Source organism: Urtica dioica, chromosome 6 (genome assembly GCF_054948205.1).
Source record: "Urtica dioica subsp. dioica isolate 48M chromosome 6, U.dioica_male_clone48M_v1_H2, whole genome shotgun sequence".
Lineage (NCBI taxonomy): Eukaryota > Viridiplantae > Streptophyta > Magnoliopsida > Rosales > Urticaceae > Urtica > Urtica dioica.
In genome coordinates, this window is record NC_142761.1 from 29,823,101 (window position 1) to 29,840,867 (window position 17,767).

The 17,767-nt window shown below is 40.8% G+C and overlaps 2 protein-coding genes across 2 annotated transcripts; one reads left to right on the forward strand and one right to left on the reverse strand.

Annotated features, from left to right (window-relative positions):
• Window positions 1–9,592: 9,592 nt before the first annotated feature.
• LOC149393595 (uncharacterized) lies at window positions 9,593–11,405 on the reverse strand. Its single transcript, XM_089618084.1, has 3 exons — window positions 10,254–11,405; window positions 9,932–10,155; window positions 9,593–9,833 (listed from the first exon to the last, which is right to left on the reverse strand). The coding sequence occupies exons 1-3, from the start codon at window positions 11,403–11,405 to the stop codon at window positions 9,593–9,595; spliced, it is 1,617 nt and encodes a 538-aa protein (XP_089474210.1).
• A 609-nt stretch (window positions 11,406–12,014) lies between these two features.
• On the forward strand, window positions 12,015–16,444 carry LOC149393596 (uncharacterized). The gene is made up of 2 exons (XM_089618085.1): window positions 12,015–12,128; window positions 15,467–16,444. Exons 1-2 carry the CDS (start codon window positions 12,015–12,017, stop codon window positions 16,442–16,444), a joined length of 1,092 nt encoding a protein of 363 aa, XP_089474211.1.
• The last annotated feature ends 1,323 nt before the right edge of the window (window positions 16,445–17,767 follow it).

The window sequence follows — 17,767 nt, forward strand, 5'->3', positions numbered from 1 at the left end:
GCAGCATGCGCCTCTCCTTTATTCCTCTTTCTCTTAGTGAGACCTACAGCAGTGTGAAGTTCCATCATAAGCTTGGTAACAGTGTACTCTAGCTTGTTTATGGAGTAGTTCATCTTGGAGGTATCAAGAGATGCGGGGAGAGTTTCTAAGATCATATCTATGACATTCTTCCCATCAATCTCAGATCCTAGGATTTCCATTTTATTTAGATAACTAATGATCAGTATCATAAAGTCTCCAACAGGAGTCCTAGCCTTCATGTGACAGTTCAAAAACTGTCGGACTGCTTGTTGCCTTGTTTGACGCCTTTGCCCTTCAAACATCTCAAGGAGATTGTAGAGCATGTCGGCGGCAGTCTCAATGTCACGATGTTGCACTTTCAGCATATTGTTCATAGATGCCAAGATATAGCACCTCACAATCTCATCGGATCGAAGCCATGCCGCTAAGGCGTCATTGTCCTCATGAGTCGAATCATCATTCGTCAGAGGAGGACACGGGGTGGTGAGTACCCATTTGTGCTTGTTAATGGTAAGGATGATGTCGAGGTTATGTTTCGAGTCTATGTAGTTTTCGTTTTCGAGTTTGTTTGAGGAAAGGATAAACGAGAGAAGGTTGAGAGACATATTGCTTATATAAGTTGAAACAAGTTTATGATTAGTCTTTGGTTTAGGATTTAAATTTTATTAAGACTTTTATAAAATCCAAAGGTGTTATAAACCAAACAATAATTTACTCCCTCAAGAGAAGGCCGCAAAAAATCTCCATTTATAAGTAAATGACACATCATTAATGCTTAGCCAAGATGTCAATACATCAATTTTGACTAGCCACCTTTTAAATTGGTTTGATCACTCACATGCTTTCGCAGAGCCTCAAGGGAGGATTACTAGGGATTGAGCCTAAGTGTGCAACCAACCACTTAGTCCAAAAGATCAACTTTGAAAAACAATCCCCCAAGGGGAGGCCTTGTCATCATCGTCTCACTCTCGGACGTAGCTCATTGAGCAATGATCGAAGCAAGAACGCCTTGGAGTACTCCCATTTAAGTGAGGGTCGCAAGAGCAGCTCTTAGTCCCACGTTAATTGCTTCTTTCATTAGTGTTGGGGATCGCGGGTTACAAACAACAAATATAACCCTCCCACTTAGTTTTTGGAGTTGGTACATCGGCTCTTATAAGTTTGGAAACGGTTTTCCTAGTTATAGAGCGATAGAACGGACAACTAGAAGAGAATCCTAGATCGACATGTTTAGAGCAGTGTTAGTGCATAAAGGCACAAGGTACATACTCGATCTTTTCCTATTTTCTATTTCGGGAAAGTGCATGAGGGAAGTGTGAACTTCAACTCACTCGAACACTTGAAAGTTTGAGATTACACATCTTTTTATTTTTCGGCTTGTCTACAAGGAGACCTCCCACTCAAATTTTTCAAGAGCATATAGATTTTGAACATATGTGATATGGATATAGTTTTGAAAACATTTTGAAAACTTATTTGATTTGGATGACAAAATATTTTCAAGTTTGAAAGTGAAAACGGTTTTTCAAAATTCAAACTAGTTTTGTAAAAACTCAATTTCAATTAATCTTTCAAAAATAAAAACTTTTTAATCTTACACATCATGTTTATAATCTTATAAAAAAAAATTTTGCTCAAGAAAATTTCTCATTAGAGTTCTATAACTCATGGTAGTGGGGCTGAAAATCCGGAATTCTAAAAAATTGGAGTTTCGGAACAGCCGCGTACCTCGGAGTAAAATCGCCATAACTGGCGACTCCGATGTCCTTTTGACGTAAAACCGGTGGCATTGGACAGAGGACAGACAGAGCTTTAATTTTATTCAAGAATCATTAAATATAGATTTCTGAGCAGAGAGTTATGCTACTTTTAATGCGGGTTTACTCCAGCTCGAATAAAAAAAGATAATTAAAGTTTTGTCCTTTTTAGGTGCGAAAAAGAATCGAGTGTAACGGAACGTTTTATGAAGGTTTTTAAAGCTTTTATTTATGTTTTATTAGCAAGGTAATAACATGGTATAAAAGAAATAACAACAAGCATAAAACGATTCAAGTAAAATAAGAAACTAGCAAGATAATAAAACTAGTCATAAAATTTTACTCGCAATTTTTCAAACCTTTAAAACACGTTTTTCAATATTAAAAATTAAAAACTTTTATAAATGATCCTAATGTGTTTTAATAACATCCCAAACTCATAGAAAATCAACATGATATTTAATTTAAAGGCAAGAGCAATAAATTAAAAAAAAAATCTAAGATAACAATTCTAACTTGTCACAAAATTAGTAAACTTTCGAAAACGATTTTCAAGCTCATAATTTTAAATACATGTACATGCTAATCTTTGACCATAGCTCTGATACCATTTGTTGGAAATGATCTAGGGTTTAAGAAAAAGTTTAACGCTTCGCAAAGCGGCGGAATTTTAAAATTTTTCTTTTCAAGTAAAAGTAGTTTTTTACTAACCTAGACAAAGAGCAAGTACATATAAATAAAAACTATTATGAGCTTAGAAGTTTACTAACCTTTCTTGAAGCTTGAACTTTGAGAAGCTTTTGGAAAGTTGCAACGCTCGTCTCCTCGCAGCACGTCTCTCTTTCTTTCCTCGGCACCTCGAGCAACCACGAAAGTTTCTATCACTAAATCACTCGAAATAAAAGGAATCAGTGAGTGGGCACTTTTAAACACTACGACTTAAAAATGAGTCTTGAAGTCGCAGAGCTAAACACTAGGTCAAATGAGGACCTAGGTGCCAAAACAAAGAAATCGAAAATGAAGAGAGAGAGAGAGAGAGAGAGAGAGAGAGAGAGAGAGAGAGAGGATCGGCCAAGGTTCTAGAGAGAGAGTCTCTCAAATCTCTAAAACTTGGAATGAATGAATTGTGAAGAAAAGGGGCTCCTATTTATAGGAGAGGTCTCACCTTCAATAAGGTAGTTTCCTCTTCTATAGAATATCACATATTCATGAGCCAATTTCACCTTTTTTCTCTTGAGACACTCGGCCAACATAGGCTTCATTAAGCCTTGGATTTGTTTCCTTTTTTGTTTCTTGCCTTGCCTTGTCTCTCTCTTGGCCGAATCCCTTATGCATCCATATGCAAATTTGTTTCCTCTTTTTCTTTTGGCAAGTATCTTGATACATTTATGCACAAAATAATCTCTCCTATTTCTCTATAGGGTAGGCGCCCAAACTCATTCTAGAAGGAGCTTCTAGAAGCTTCTTCATTTGTTCATGACAACATGAGAAAGGCCCATTAAGAATTTTCAATAAAATTCTTATGAAATGAAATTAATTCACAAGGCCCAATGATCAAGTCATGGCCGAGTGACATTAAGTCATCAAATGAACTTGTCAAAAATTTATTGACATTCATTTCATCCTTTGTCTCAAAAGACAAAAATACCCTTTTGACTATTTTCGTTCTTGTTTTGACTTAGCTTCCAGTTTAACTATTCCTATTCGATGTGATTCATGACAATGACCTCATGGATCCAAATGAACAAAGCTTGAGCTAAATACTTGGACTCAAAAGTTCACAAACCTTTTCCAAGTTTAGCTTAATGTCATCTGACTCCACTAAAGAGTTGACACTGAAAATCTCTCGGTTCAAATGAATTTATTTTCTACTCAAGAATTCAACCTAATTATGATGAGCGGATCTACTGAATATTATCTATGTTTACCCTTCATGAATGTCATCAGCTAGTCGGGATTTACTAAATTACCATTTTACCCTTCTAGCTGTTATTTCCTCAACTCCTTTGTCGCTTGTGAATAAGTTAGGAACAATGTATTGACGAGGAGCTAACAAGTCACATTGTTTCATCCAAAAGAGTCAGGACTCAATTCGGACACTGGCCTGTTCATTTATTCATACTCCAAGGAACAAAGCATGAGGTGGCATACATTGCATTTCAGCAATCTTGTACATGAATTCCATATCTATGAGAACTTCACAAAGTTACTCATGACATTCTCACAACTTAGTACTTCACCAATAGGCCCTGTTCGGAATCACATAGTGAGTCCGAACTCTGACTTTCTCAAATGAGAATACGTAAGCTGTGAAATGGCATGTCTCATTTCAGGATTAAGGTAAGCATGATGCAATTCATACATAGTGACTTCGAGACATAAGAGGTTAAATGGTTTGTTCTTATCTTGTCTCTAGAAGTGCACTGGTCAATTCAGTACCTTCGGAAGATACCTAGAAGAACTATAGAGTCTCCAACTCTCAGTGCCTCATAACCAGACATCATAGATTCTTCTAACAATCATACTGAGGTCAATAGTCCTTTGACCTTTAGATTGCAAATATATCGTTTTAAGCAAACTACGAAGAGTTTGTTCATGCAAATCTACATTTGTCTCTTCGTAAGTTGTTAAGTTTGTTTATGGACTAAAGACTATTTTTTTATCATAGAGCTTCAGACAAGGAAGATTGAATGAACGTTTCAACTTTTTATTAATGAATTAGCAATTACAAGCAAGACTCTTCATGAGACTTTATTACATCAAATGTAGAATATAAAGATTACAACTCTTCTTGTGGGCACCATTGACAACATGGACTTCTCGGGTTACCGAGAAATATATACAAGACTTGAGGAAGGAATTTGAGATCGTAGAGGGGATCATCATCTCGGCTCCTTCAGAGGACAAGAGGGCTGATCAGCCTCCTGCCGGGAAGATAGCATTTAATAAGGCTATCTTGAACGTGATCGGAGGATTGCCGATGCATCCCCTTATATCTCAGTTTGTCTCCGACCTGGGATGTTCTCCTACTCAGCTCGTCCCCAATGTTTATAAGATTTTTGTCGGGATGACTGTATTGTGGGAAAAAGTTTATAATCGTCCCGTCACTCTAGAGGATTTTCCTTAGTATTACTCACTCAAGTCGGCTCCTGGGCAGCACAGTTATTACTACGCTCGGGCCCATGATGAACAATCTAGAATAGTCACTCGTCTTCCTTCCAGTCAAAAAAATTGGAAGGATTACTTCTTTTGGATTGAGGGGAATGTTTTGTACGAGAGATGCCCAATAAACGCTTCGTTCTCGGAATTAGGTGTGACTCTGGTTCAATTTTCTTTTTCTGATAAGTAGGGTCAGATTTCCTATCTGGTTTCCTTATATATTCTATGTTTGGTTCTAGGTTCTCTTCCCCAATATTCCGAGGACGAGCCACCACTTCATTCCGAGATTTTTGACATTTCGGAGGCTGATCGGTCGACTTTTGTGTTGTCGGACCCGGATTTACTCGACCAGTATTACTATTATCCATATTCAAGTAAGCATTTGATTTATTTCTTATCAAATCAAATACGTTCTAACCTTTTCTTGTTCTTACTTTTTTGTTTTCTTAACAGAGATTGCACAGATGGCGATGAAGAGAGCTGCTCCCGACCAAGTCCCTCCGAACCCGAAACATACTAAGGCCTCCAAGACTTCAACCGCGAGTAAGCGGGCGACTCCATCTTCTTTGAAGGTCTCGGAACGTCCCAGCTCTTCTCCGGGGAAAAGCCTGATCGAGCCTTCTTCCGCCTCCGACCACCTGACTCCGATCGTCTCCTTCCTTCACGAGCATCTTCCTGCCGAGAAGGTCCAGGCGGTCCTGGACTCTGAGCCATTAGAGAGGCTTACCCAAGTCACCGACTCCGTGGTTTCGGTATGTTTTTATATTTATCTAGTCGGCATCTCTTTCCTTTCCTTGTATTATTTTTTATTATTTTTTGTAGCTAACCCTTTTGAGGCAACGGAACGATCGCTTTCTCAAGGAGAGGAACGCGGCTAGGGATGAAGTGGCGAAGGTTCGGTCAGAGCTTGCGCAGAAATTCCAAGCAGATCTCGAGGCTGCTCGCTTAGCGGCGTTGGAAGAGTACAAAGCTTCCGAGGACTATCGCAACATGCGCGATGACCTTTATACCGCTGGGATAAACGAAGCTGTTCGGATCCTCGGCCCGAAGAATCCTACTTTGGATACTACGGATCTTGATGAGGATTCGGAGTCGATGGAAGAAGAGCCCGAGCCAAGAGCCAGCGATGACCTAGAGGGAGGAGGCGACTGGGACTAGGAGTTTTATTTTTCTTTTCTATTTTTTTTGTTAACCCGTCTGGGTCTTGAACAATCGATCCGTGGTCGGATCTTTTATTATGTAATTTGTACCCTCTTGGGTTTTGAGATGATTTCTTCGTGGTCGAAATTAACCTTGTTTATGTTTTTGTTATGTTCACAAATTTAGCAAGGTAAAGTATGACTAAGTAACAAGAGCTAAGTACTGAAAATAGCAATGGTTAATAAACTTAAGAAAAAAATTTAAAGATCTTTAAAAATGTTGGTTTTTTTTTTTGTGTGCGTAGCCTTCCTACCCTGAAGTTTACTTTGCTGAATTAGTTTACAAGACATGTTTCTAGGTACCAAACAGAACAACATAAATAAAAAGGGATATGTACTGTTGAAAATCAAAAGTGTACGTGACCAAGCTGTTTTTTTTTTAAATTGAAAGTACAATGCATGCGACCAAGCCGCTTTTTGAATTCGAAAGTACAATGCATGCGACCAAGCCGCTTTTTTGAATTTGAAAAATGGAAGTGTTTAGACAAAGAAATGGCGAAGATGCTCGACATTCCAAGGAGTCTTCTCCATATCACCACTTAATCGTTGTAATTGGTATGCCCCGTTTTCGAAGTCTTCACGAATGATGTAGGGTCCTTTCCAGTTTGCGCCAAAGGCCCCGTCTTGTTGGATTTTAGTGTGAAGAAACACTCTTCTGAGGACTTTGTCGCCGATCTTGAACGATATTGGTCGTACTCTCCTGTTGAAATACCGAGTAACTTTCTGTTGGTTAACAAGATTTCTTAATCTAGCTTTTTCTCTTTTTTCTTCAAGTAAGTCTAGGTTAATTTTCAAGATTTCATTATTTACCTCCGTGGAGTAGTTTTCTCTTCTCACTGTTGGTATCATAATATCGGTCGGAATAACCGCGTCGGAACCGTATACGAGAGAGAGGGTTTTCGCCAGTTGCGGTGTGCTCGATGGTTCTGTATGACCAGAGAACCTCTTGGAGCATACCCATTCTGATTTTTGCTCGTCCAACTTTGTCTTCAGACCATGTTTTATGGTCTTGTTAACGGCTTCCACCAATCCGTTGGATTGAGGTCGGACTGGAGTAGAAAAAACTTTGTTAATGCCATATTTTTCACAAAAATTTTTGAAAGAGTCACAGTCAAACTGAGTTCCGTGGTCGGATACAATTTTGACTGGAATCCCAAATCGAGTAATGATGTTTTTCCATACAAATCTTTCAATGGCATGAGCAGTTATTTTGTTCAAGGGTTCAGCTTCAACCCATTTTGAAAAATAATCGATAGCTACTATTGCATACCTGCATCCCCCCGGCCTGTTGGCAATGCTCCGATTAGATCTATTCCCCATTCTGTGAATGGAATTGGGCATGAGAGGGTGATGAGGGGATTAGGAGGGAGCCTTGGGATGTTAGAGAATTTTTCGCATTTGACGCATCTTTGTGTCATGCGCCGAGCATCAGCCTTCAGCGTGGGCCAGTAGAGCCCTTGCCGGATGATCTGTTGCGCCAGTGCTTCGCATCCGATGTGCCTTCCGCATATTCTCTCGTGGCTTTCTTTGAGAGCGTACTCAGCTTCATCTTCGTCCAGACATTTGAGAAGGGTTTGAGAAAACCCTTTTTATAGAGATTTTGATCATCTAAAAAATAACAGGCAGCTCTAAACTTCAAACTTCTGGCCTCATTTTTATCTTTGGGAAAAGCTCCGTGTTTCAAGTATTCCTTAGTCGGAGTTTGCCATGACTCTCGTTGGTTGATCTGAAGCACGAGCGAGGTCTGTTCGATGCTCGGCTGCTCCACTTTGATCACTGGGATTGACTTTGAGTCGGATCCTTGGGTGGCCAGTTTTTCTAGAGCATCGGCTTCTTCATTCATAGTCCTGGGGATTTGAGTGATTTCACAGAGTTCGAACTTATCTGCTAGGCTTCTGGCCTTCTCGGAATACAGCGACATATTTTTGCCTTTTGCATGAAATTCATTTTTCATTTGATTAACAATTAACTGAGAATCCGAGTATACTTTAGTTTTCTGATTTCTAAATCTTTTGCTATCTGAAGTCCATGTATCACGGCTTCGTACTTGGCCTCATTAATTGAAGCGTTAGAAACAAATTTCAAAGCAAATTTTACCTTATCTCCTTCTGGACTGGACAGCGCAATCTCGACTCCGGATCCCTTTTCGTTTGCTGCTCCATCTACATACATTTCCCAAAATGGGAAATCTACCGGTCTGTATGTGAATTCTGCAATGAAGTCAGCTATTGCTTGTCCTTTAATTGCTGGTCGGGGGCTGAAGTGTATGTCGTATTGTTTCAGCTCGATCGACCATTTCATTAACCTTCCGGACACATCAGGTTTCTGCAGCACTTGGCGGAACGGAAAATTGGTTAGGACTGTGATCGGATGTGCGAGGAAGTAGTGCTTCAGCTTCCGAGAGGCGGTGATGAGGGCGAAGGCTAATTTCTCCAGCTCCGGGTATCTTCCTTCCGCCTCGTTGAGACGTCGCGAAGTATAATAAACCAGGACTTGGTTTTTTCCCTCATTTTTTACTAATGCTGAGCTGACTGCGTGCTTCGATACCACTAAGTAAATTTCCAGAGGCTCTCCTTCTTGAAACTTTCTTAAATTCGGAGGCCATGCCAAGTGTTCTTTCAGGGACTCGAAGCTCTTGTTACATTGTTCGGTCCACTCAAATTCCTTAGAGCCTCTGAGGGCATCAAAGAAACGACTGAGTGCGGCTTTACACCCTGTCAGCTTCTGCACTTCTTTTATGTTTCGTGGTGGCGTCATGTTCAATAAAGCGGTGATCTTCTCTGGATTGACTTCTATGCCTCCCTCATGAACGATGAAACCTAAAAACTTTCCTGCAGAAACACCAAAAGTACATTTAAGTGGATTAAGTTTCATGTGATATTGTCTCAAAATTTCGAATGCTCTTCTAAGATCATCCGTATGTTCATTTATTCTTTGGATTTTAACTAGTAAGTCATCAATGTATGCTTCCATTGTGACTCCGAGGAGCTTAGCAAACATACGATTCACTAATCTCTGGTATGTTGCCCCCGCATTTTTTAATCCGAATGGCATCACTGCGTAGCAGTATAGCCCTCGGTCGGTTATAAAGGTTGTGTGGTCCTGGTCGGGACCGTACATGGGGATTTGATTATATCCAGAGTAGGCATCCATGAAACTTAAAATCTCATGACCTGCCATAGCGTCTACTAATTGATCTATTCTTGGCATTGGGAAACTATCCTTTGGGCAAGCCTTGTTTAGATTAGTAAAATCTATGCAAGTTCTCCACTTTCAGTTAGGTTTCTTGACCAGGACGGGATTTGCTACCCATTTCAGATATTTAGTTTCTTTTATCGACCTGTTAGAGATTAGTTTGTCTACTTCTTCTTTTAAGGCTATATACCTTTCGTAGTTTAAAGCTCTTCTCTTTTGCCTAATAGGTTTTTCCTTAGGGTCTAATAGGTTTCTCCACTTTCAGTTAGGTTTCTTGACCAGGACGGGATTTGCTACCCATTTCGGATATTTAGTTTCTTTTATCGACCTGTTAGAGATTAGTTTGTCTACTTCTTCTTTTAAGGCTATATACCTTTCGGAGTTTAAAGCTCTTCTCTTTTGCCTAATAGGTTTTTCCTTAGGGTCTATATTCAACCTATGACATGCTACTTGAGGATCTATCCCTGTCATATCGGACTGTGACCAGGCAAATATGTCTAAGCTTTTAGACAAAAGAGAAATTAAGCTGTTTTTGGTACCTGATTCAAGATATTTCCCAATCTTGAGCTTCTTCTCAGGTTGCTTCGGATCCGGGGTGACCTCCCCAACTTCATCTCCGGGCCAATTTCTTCTCGGCTCGGAAGGCGTGGGTCGAAGTCTGATTCGATCACCATGACTTTGCGAACATCTTTGTCCTGACTTTCTTTGAGATAATTTGCATAACAGCTTCTTGCGAGAGCCTGAGTTCCCACTGCTTCGGCCACTCCATGCTCGGTAGGGAACTTCATCTTCAAATATTCTACTGAAGTGATGGCTCCGAGGGACTGCAAAGTCGGCCGGCCAATGATCGCGTTGAAAGAGGATTTTCTGGAACCACTACCCTTGGGGTGTTTGTGGTTTTACTTCTAGGGTTTTCTCCTACAGTTATCGGGATTGAGATTATCCCATTGGGCTGGATTGAGTCCCCTGTGAAACCATAGAGATTTTCAGGAGAATTAGCTAATGACTCTTGCTTAAGACCCATGTTATTGAATGTGTCTTCGTAGAGCACATCAATAGCACTCCCGGTATCCACCAGTATACGATGTAAATTCTTGTTTCCAATAAGAGCTGATATGACTAGCGGATCGTTGTGAGGAAACATTACCCACCGAGCATCTTCTGCCGTGAAGGTGATTGGCTCTGTGTTAGGTTTGGCTATATTATTTGGCCTTTGTTCGGCTGTAAACAAGATTTGTCGGGGTCCTGCGTAGGCCTCTCTTACATAGCTTTTTTGAGCACTTCTTGAATTTCCCCCCACATGAGGTCCTCCGACTATAAGTGTGATTTCTGCATATGCCTCACCTTTTTTATCCTCTTGATCTCCTTGCTCGGCCTTGAATTTCTTCAGCGCCCCCCTTCGGATCAAAGCTTCTATAGCTTCTTTGAGGTTGAAACAGTCAGCGGTGCGGTGGCCAATATCCGCATGGAAGGCACAATACTTTGTTTTATCTCTCTTTGAGATATCTTTCTTGATCGGCCTCCGCTTAGGAAAATCTTCTTTATCCCGAATAAGACTAAATATCTCCTCTATTGGGGTATTGAGTTTATGATATTTGTCGAACTTACTGAAAAAGGGTTTCAGGGGTCCTGCTCCAGACCGGCTTTTCTTGGGCGGGTGGTTATCCTCAGACTGTCGTTCCCTGTGCTCGTCACGGTAACTTTTTGGCGGCTTCACTTTTCTTGCTGCCAATCTTGCCTCCTCCGCGTTGATATATTTCTGAGCTCTCTTCAGGAAATCGTTGTAGTCTTTTGGACTAGTTTTCTGAAGTGACCACCAGAACTCTGATTCAATTCGGACGCCGTAGGAAATCCCGAAGAGCTTAAAGTCTTCATTCAGATCATCGACCTGCAGAGCTTGCTCCAAGTAGCTATTAATAAAATCCTTTAATGACTCATCATGGGCCTGTCTCACCGCTAACAGCCTTTCTTTGGGAGTTTTTCCCGAGCTGGAGCCGAAAAACTGTTCCATGAACTTTCTGGATAACTGCTTCCAAGATCCTATAGAGTTTGGCTTAAGCTTTCTGTACCACATTTTGGCTTAGCCTGTTAAGGTGATAGAGAATGCCCTGCAAATAATCTCTGGTCCTGCTCCTTGCAACAACATCGAAGAAGAGAAAGTGTCTAGATGGTCTCCTGGGTCGGTCTTCCCATCGTAAACAGGAATGCTTGGCATCCTGAAGCGATCAGGTAACAGGTGTTTTAACACCCGTGCTGTGAATGGGGAGATAGCCTCTCCGACCTTTGGGATAGACTCCTTCTGGCCAAGAGCCACTTCTTCAATTCGACGCTCCAACCTTTTGAAATTTGTTTCGTTGGTGCTCGCACTGTCTTCAGTTTCCGAGCCTCCTATGTTATTTCTGACAGTGTTTGAACGACTTTTATCCATCGAGGGCTGGTACCGATCAGGAATCTTTTCCTGGCTGGACTGCTCCTTCTCGGAATTAGAGTCGTCTTCCATCCTCTCATACAGATCCTTAGCATGTTTCCGAGGTTTCTTAACCTGGGGATCCTGCCCAACGGGTTCTTTCCCTGATCGGTGTGAGGGTTCCTCATCTGGGATCACCACTGCACTTCGCATTGTGACTTTCCTCGCTTGCAACCTTCTCTTCAGCTCTTTGTTACTCGCTTCTAAGACTGAAAGATGCTCTTGCATCTGCCTGAATTGTTCTTCGAGGCTAGGTTCCGAGAGATGTTCAGCTATTTCTTCCAAGGTGAGAGGCAAGGTGCGATTGTGGTGCTATATCTCTGTTTCCTGGTTGGAGACAATGTTCATGGGTGTGGATGAACTAGCCATATTCTTCAGCTTCTATCCCCCTCCTTCTAGCGCCAAATGTTGACCTGTAAAATTAGTACAACAATATCTTACAAAACCACACAGGCTCCGAGTACGAGGACTCCGAGTACTGATATGATTTAGGCAAGACTTTCTCTTTATATTGATGAATCTAATACAAGAGAGCAATGTTTACAAGAGTTTCTAAGTAGAAGAAAGCAAAAAAGGCGTAAAATTTCCGTGTCCCTCTTTGTCTTCGAATCTCATATTTATATCTGTCTGGGGTCACTCTCTTCACCATGTGGTCGTGGGTTTAGACGGTTATTCTTGTGAACGTGGGGTGATCAGTCCCACGTTTTCGGTAGTTTTTGGTAACTCCCATCTTCCTTTTACAGTGGTGGGCGGTTACTACACTGACATGCGCGTTTTTAGAAGTTGAAACATGTTTTCTTTTGGTTTGACTAGTCTTTGACCTACGGTCTTCTCTTCTCTCCGAAGTTCTGATCGGTAGGTTTCGTTCTTATCTTCTGAACGGATCGTTCCTTTTCAATGGTTAGCTCTTGGGTCTATTTTACCTGAGCTCGGTGCTGGTTTTTATCTACAGCTCGGGATTCCGACTACTATACTCGGTGCTTGACCAAATTATCCCATAACAGTTGATATCTTTTTTATTTCATTTTCTAGTGTACTATTTGTGTTTGTGTTTATATTTTTTTTTCTTTATGAAATTCTTTTTTAGAGGAGGATGATCGCACGCAATGTAGAGTCAATGTGTCTGACAACTTGCTCTAACACAGATAATGAATAATGAAATAAGCAGTGCGTAAAAGTAAAAGCACACAATATGGTTATCCAGTTCGGTGCAACGTTACCTACATCTGGGGGCTCTCAGCCAGGGGAAAGGATTTAACTATCAAGTATTCAATAGTACAAACAAGGAATTATATGAACACACTACAAGAAATATGACATTTAGCTACGAAACTATTAGCGACGATTAAGTCGTCGCTAATATATCATCGTTAATCATGCTTTTAGCGACGATAAGATCGTCGCTAAAATAGTATGAAAATTTGGTGCTAAAAATTCCAAAGTTTGGCGTCAAAGACATTTAGCGACGGTTATATTGTCGCTAATTATTTTTTGTCGTCACTAAGTTCGCGGAAAACTATTTAGCAACGATATTATCGTCGCTATATTGTTATCATTTCAATTAGCGATGGTAATTTCGTCGCTAATTATTTTTCGAATTTTGAAGAGGGAAAAATCCCTCCAATTGTATTAAATAAAAAAGAATTAGCGACGATATTATCATCGCTACAGATTTATGAAACCAATTAGCGACGAAAATATCGTCGCTAATTATTTTTGAATTTTGACGAAAGTTGAAGAGGGAAAAATCCTTCCAATTGTATTAAATCGAAAAGAATCAGCGACGATATTTTTGTCGCTAAATATTTATGAAACCAATTAGCGACGAGAATATCGTCGCTAAATGCCTGGTAAGAGGTAAGTTCATTTAGCGACGAAATTGTAATTAATTTTGTTAAAGTTGGTTATAGATTATGTATTTTTGTAATCGAACCACTGAGGTTCGATTTATTGTTAGTTTTAGGATGTTTCTATGCAGGTTTTTAAAGTTAAAGGCTTGATGCCGAGTTGTTAAGTTTATAGGGGAGGTTCTGCCGAAATTTCGATAGGATCGTGAAATTATAAAATAAAATCTGAAAACTACTAAATTTTTAAATGTTGAATCTTTAGGTAAAATGAGTTATCCAAATAGGAATTAGATGATCGAGGACCAACGTCTAAGCGTTGAGTTTGCGGCTGGCATGACAGAGTTCATGGCAATGGCCCGACAACACGTAAACATCGAAGGACGAGTTGAGTGTCCATGCAAGAGCTGAAACAACGTGTTGATGCAAAAAATTCCTGATATAGAGAATCATCTCTTTATCAGAGGATTTAAGAGGAATCACACAAGGTGGATCTTTCACGGGGAGGAAGAAGATGACGTAATGCAGTATCAGACGGATTATAGAAGAGGAGGTGGGATGTTTGATGTTGTACACGATATCTTAGATCGCAACGACGTAGACGGTGACGATGACAGTATTAACCCGAATGCAGAATACCAGAGTGGACAGTTCGATGACCTTTCCAGCGACCTGGACATAGAATTATGGCTGGGTTGTACGGAGTATTTGTCACTCTCCTTTGTTGTCACGTTGATGCATTTGAAAGTGATGAACAAGTGGACGAATAAGTCGTTTGATCAGCTTCTAAAAGTACTGAAAAAGTCTCATCCGATCGGCAACACGATTCCAGAGTCACACTATGAAGCAAAGGCGAAATTGCATCGATTTGGTATGGGTTACGAGTCGATTCACGTCTGCAAACACGATTGCACGTTGTTTTCGATGGACAACACCAATCTAGATGAGTGTCCAGTTTGTAATGAGAGCCGGTGGCTGAAGAAAGACGGTGAAAAAAAAGTAGCGCATAAGGTACTGCGTTACTTTTCACTGAAAGATCGGCTTAAGCGATTGTACGCGAGTCGACACATAACTCTAGAGATGCAGTGGCACGAGAATGAACGCATTAAGGAGGATGGTGTACTGCGACATCCTGCTGACGAAGCAACTTGGAAGGAGATCGACCAAAAATATCTCATGTATGAGGCAGAACCGAGGAACGTCCGGCTTGGACTTGCCGCCGATGGTTTCAACCCATTTGGTGACATGAGTTTATCGTACAGTATGTGGCCGGTAGTCTTGACTGCGTACAACTTACCGTCGTGGTTGTGCATGAAAACATCGTACTTGATGTTAACATTGCTTATACCAGGTCGTAGTGCATCGGGAAAAGACATGGACGTTTTTTTACAACCGCTTATTGATGAGATGAAGGAATTGTGGGAAACCGGTGTTGTGTTGAGAGATGGTTCGACTGGTGAGCTATTCAGGTTGTTTTCCGTACTGCTATGGACGGTGAATGATTTTCTAGCGAGAAGCAGTTTGTCGGGATGGAGTGGTCAAGGGTACCTTGCTTGTCCAACGTGTAACAACAACACACCGTCTTTCAAGGCTCGAAACAAGATTGTTTACTGCGACCATCATCGATTCTTGCCGTTGTTACACCCGATGAGAAAGAGCAAACTGTACAAGGTACGAAATGAGAAACGACCACCACCAGTGAGAAAATCGGCGAGCGACATACTTCGACAATTGCGATTAGTGGGAGATGCAACGCCGAGGAAGCACCCTGACTTCGGCGGGAAGAAACGAAAGCGCGATGCGAGTGAGCTGAATTGGACAAAGAAAAGTATTTTCTACGAGTTGCCGTATTGGTCGAGTCTTACGTTGAAGCATAACCTGGATGTAATGCATATAGAAAAGAATGTATGCGATAATCTTCTGTGTACATTGCTGAACATCGAGGGGAAGACGAAAGACACAGATAAGGCACGGTTGACTCTGGCGGATTGGAACATAAGGCACGAGCTTCATTTGTACCAAGATGGAGATAGATGGATGAAACCGCCTTTGTCATACACTCTGACACCTTCAGAACGGAAGCAGTTTACTGAGTTCTTGAGATCTGTCAGATTTCCTGATGGTTTTGCGGGGAATTTGAAGAAGAATGTTACCGCGGACGGGAGGTTGACGGGTTTGAAGTCTCACGATTGTCACGTGATTATGCAGCGACTATTGGCTCCTGCTATTGGTCCTTTTATGGATCGAACCATTCGAGATGCCATAATAGAGCTTTGCAACTTCTTCAGACTTATTTGCTCAAGAACGCTGGTAATTTCAGACATCGAAAAGGCGCAGGAGGATGTGAAGCTGATATTGTGTAAGTTGGAACGAATTTTCCCGCCTGATTTCTTCACAATCATGGTTCATTTGGTAATACATCAATCGGAGGAGGCAATGAACGGAGGTCCGGTTCATATGCGGTTAATGTATCCATTTGAGAGATACCTTGGAACGCTCAAGAACTTTGTGCGTAATCGAGCTAGACCAGAGGATTCAATTGCGGAAGCTTATGTTGTAGACGAAGCATTGACATTCTGCTCAAGGTATCTAGAAGGCGTTGAGAATCGTTTCAACATGCCCCAACGAACAGACGTCGCCTCTAACTTCGAAGGTGTCGAACGGGAGTTATCGGTGTTTCAGTCATCAAGTTTTCGGCCTTACGGGAAGATGACCACGATATACTTAGATGAGAATCTACGATTTCTCGCTGAGTGGTACATTTTAAGAAATTGTCCCGAAATCGACGATTTCATGAGGTAAATGAGTGAAATAAATGAACTTCAATTATTTATAAAAAAATGATGTATTAAATGAACATGAATTTTATTTCAGTGAACACATAGATCTCATGGAATTAGAAGGTCGACCGGATGTTGAAGAAGCGCATCGACTTGAGTTCCCAAAATGGTTTTGGGAAAAGGTATCGACTGACTTAAAGAATATGATTAAAATCCGTATGTAGGTATTCGACACTAACCGACTCGTTAATGGTTATATGTAGGTGTTTCGCATGAGCCAAGACGGATTACCCATATCCTCCGAATTATACGCATTGGCATTGGGACCACATTTCGTAACATAGGCGTACCCGTGTTGTGTAGTGAATGGAGTTAAATTTATCTCCCATCAACGTGATAGCAAAAGAACGACTCAGAATAGCGGGGTATGTGTACCAAGTGAAGGAGGTCACGACTTCTACGGTCAAGTAGAAAACGTCATTGTCTTGACTTATCAGAACGATTGTCATGTCGTCTTATTTCAATGTCGTTGGTTCGGTGACCAAGATCCGAGGAAAAGGACACACAACAACAACAACTTGACAAGCGTGTATGTGGCAAAAGAATGGTACAAAGACGAGCCATTTATTTTGGCAACTCAGGCAAAACAAGTTTTCTACTTGGAAGATAACTTGAATGGTCCTGATTGGCGAATCGTCGAAGAGTGTCATCATCAAAATGTGTGGGATCATCTTGATATTGACCTCATTCTTGGTCAATCTTCGTCTTCAATTCAGTTGTCGGTGGAACCATCAGATTTGGATTATTGTACCGTTGTAAAAACTCTGTCACGACCCGCAGGACACCCGTCGCCCTCGGATCGCGACCTTTCTCATAATATTCTCATAAACCATTTATATTTTCAACCGAAAGGAAAAATAAAACACTTTCAAATGTCATTTACAAAACGTTTATTAAACAACAGCGGAAATAAAATTAATTTACATATAAGGAATAACAAGGGTTCCTAGAGCTAGTCCGCTAAAAACTGGTAAAATTTTTCGCTTTTAAAAGAGTTACAAAAAAATGCTTGCTATTCGTAAGCACGAGCCCATAATCGTGCTTATCGAGGTTAAAACATAAAAAGAGTTTCGGGCCGATTATCTAAACGTTATTACATTATAAAAGTTCTTTCAAAAGCTATATAAAACTTTCACGAGAATACAAGCTCGGTTTTCAAAAACCTGATACCCCTTTCCCAAAAGGACATTTCCTATGCCACAGGTCGTCATGAGATCTTCCTTGACTAGCACTCCTGCTTCGCCTGGGCTTTTCCTTTATCTACAAGGAGAGGGATTTATGGGGT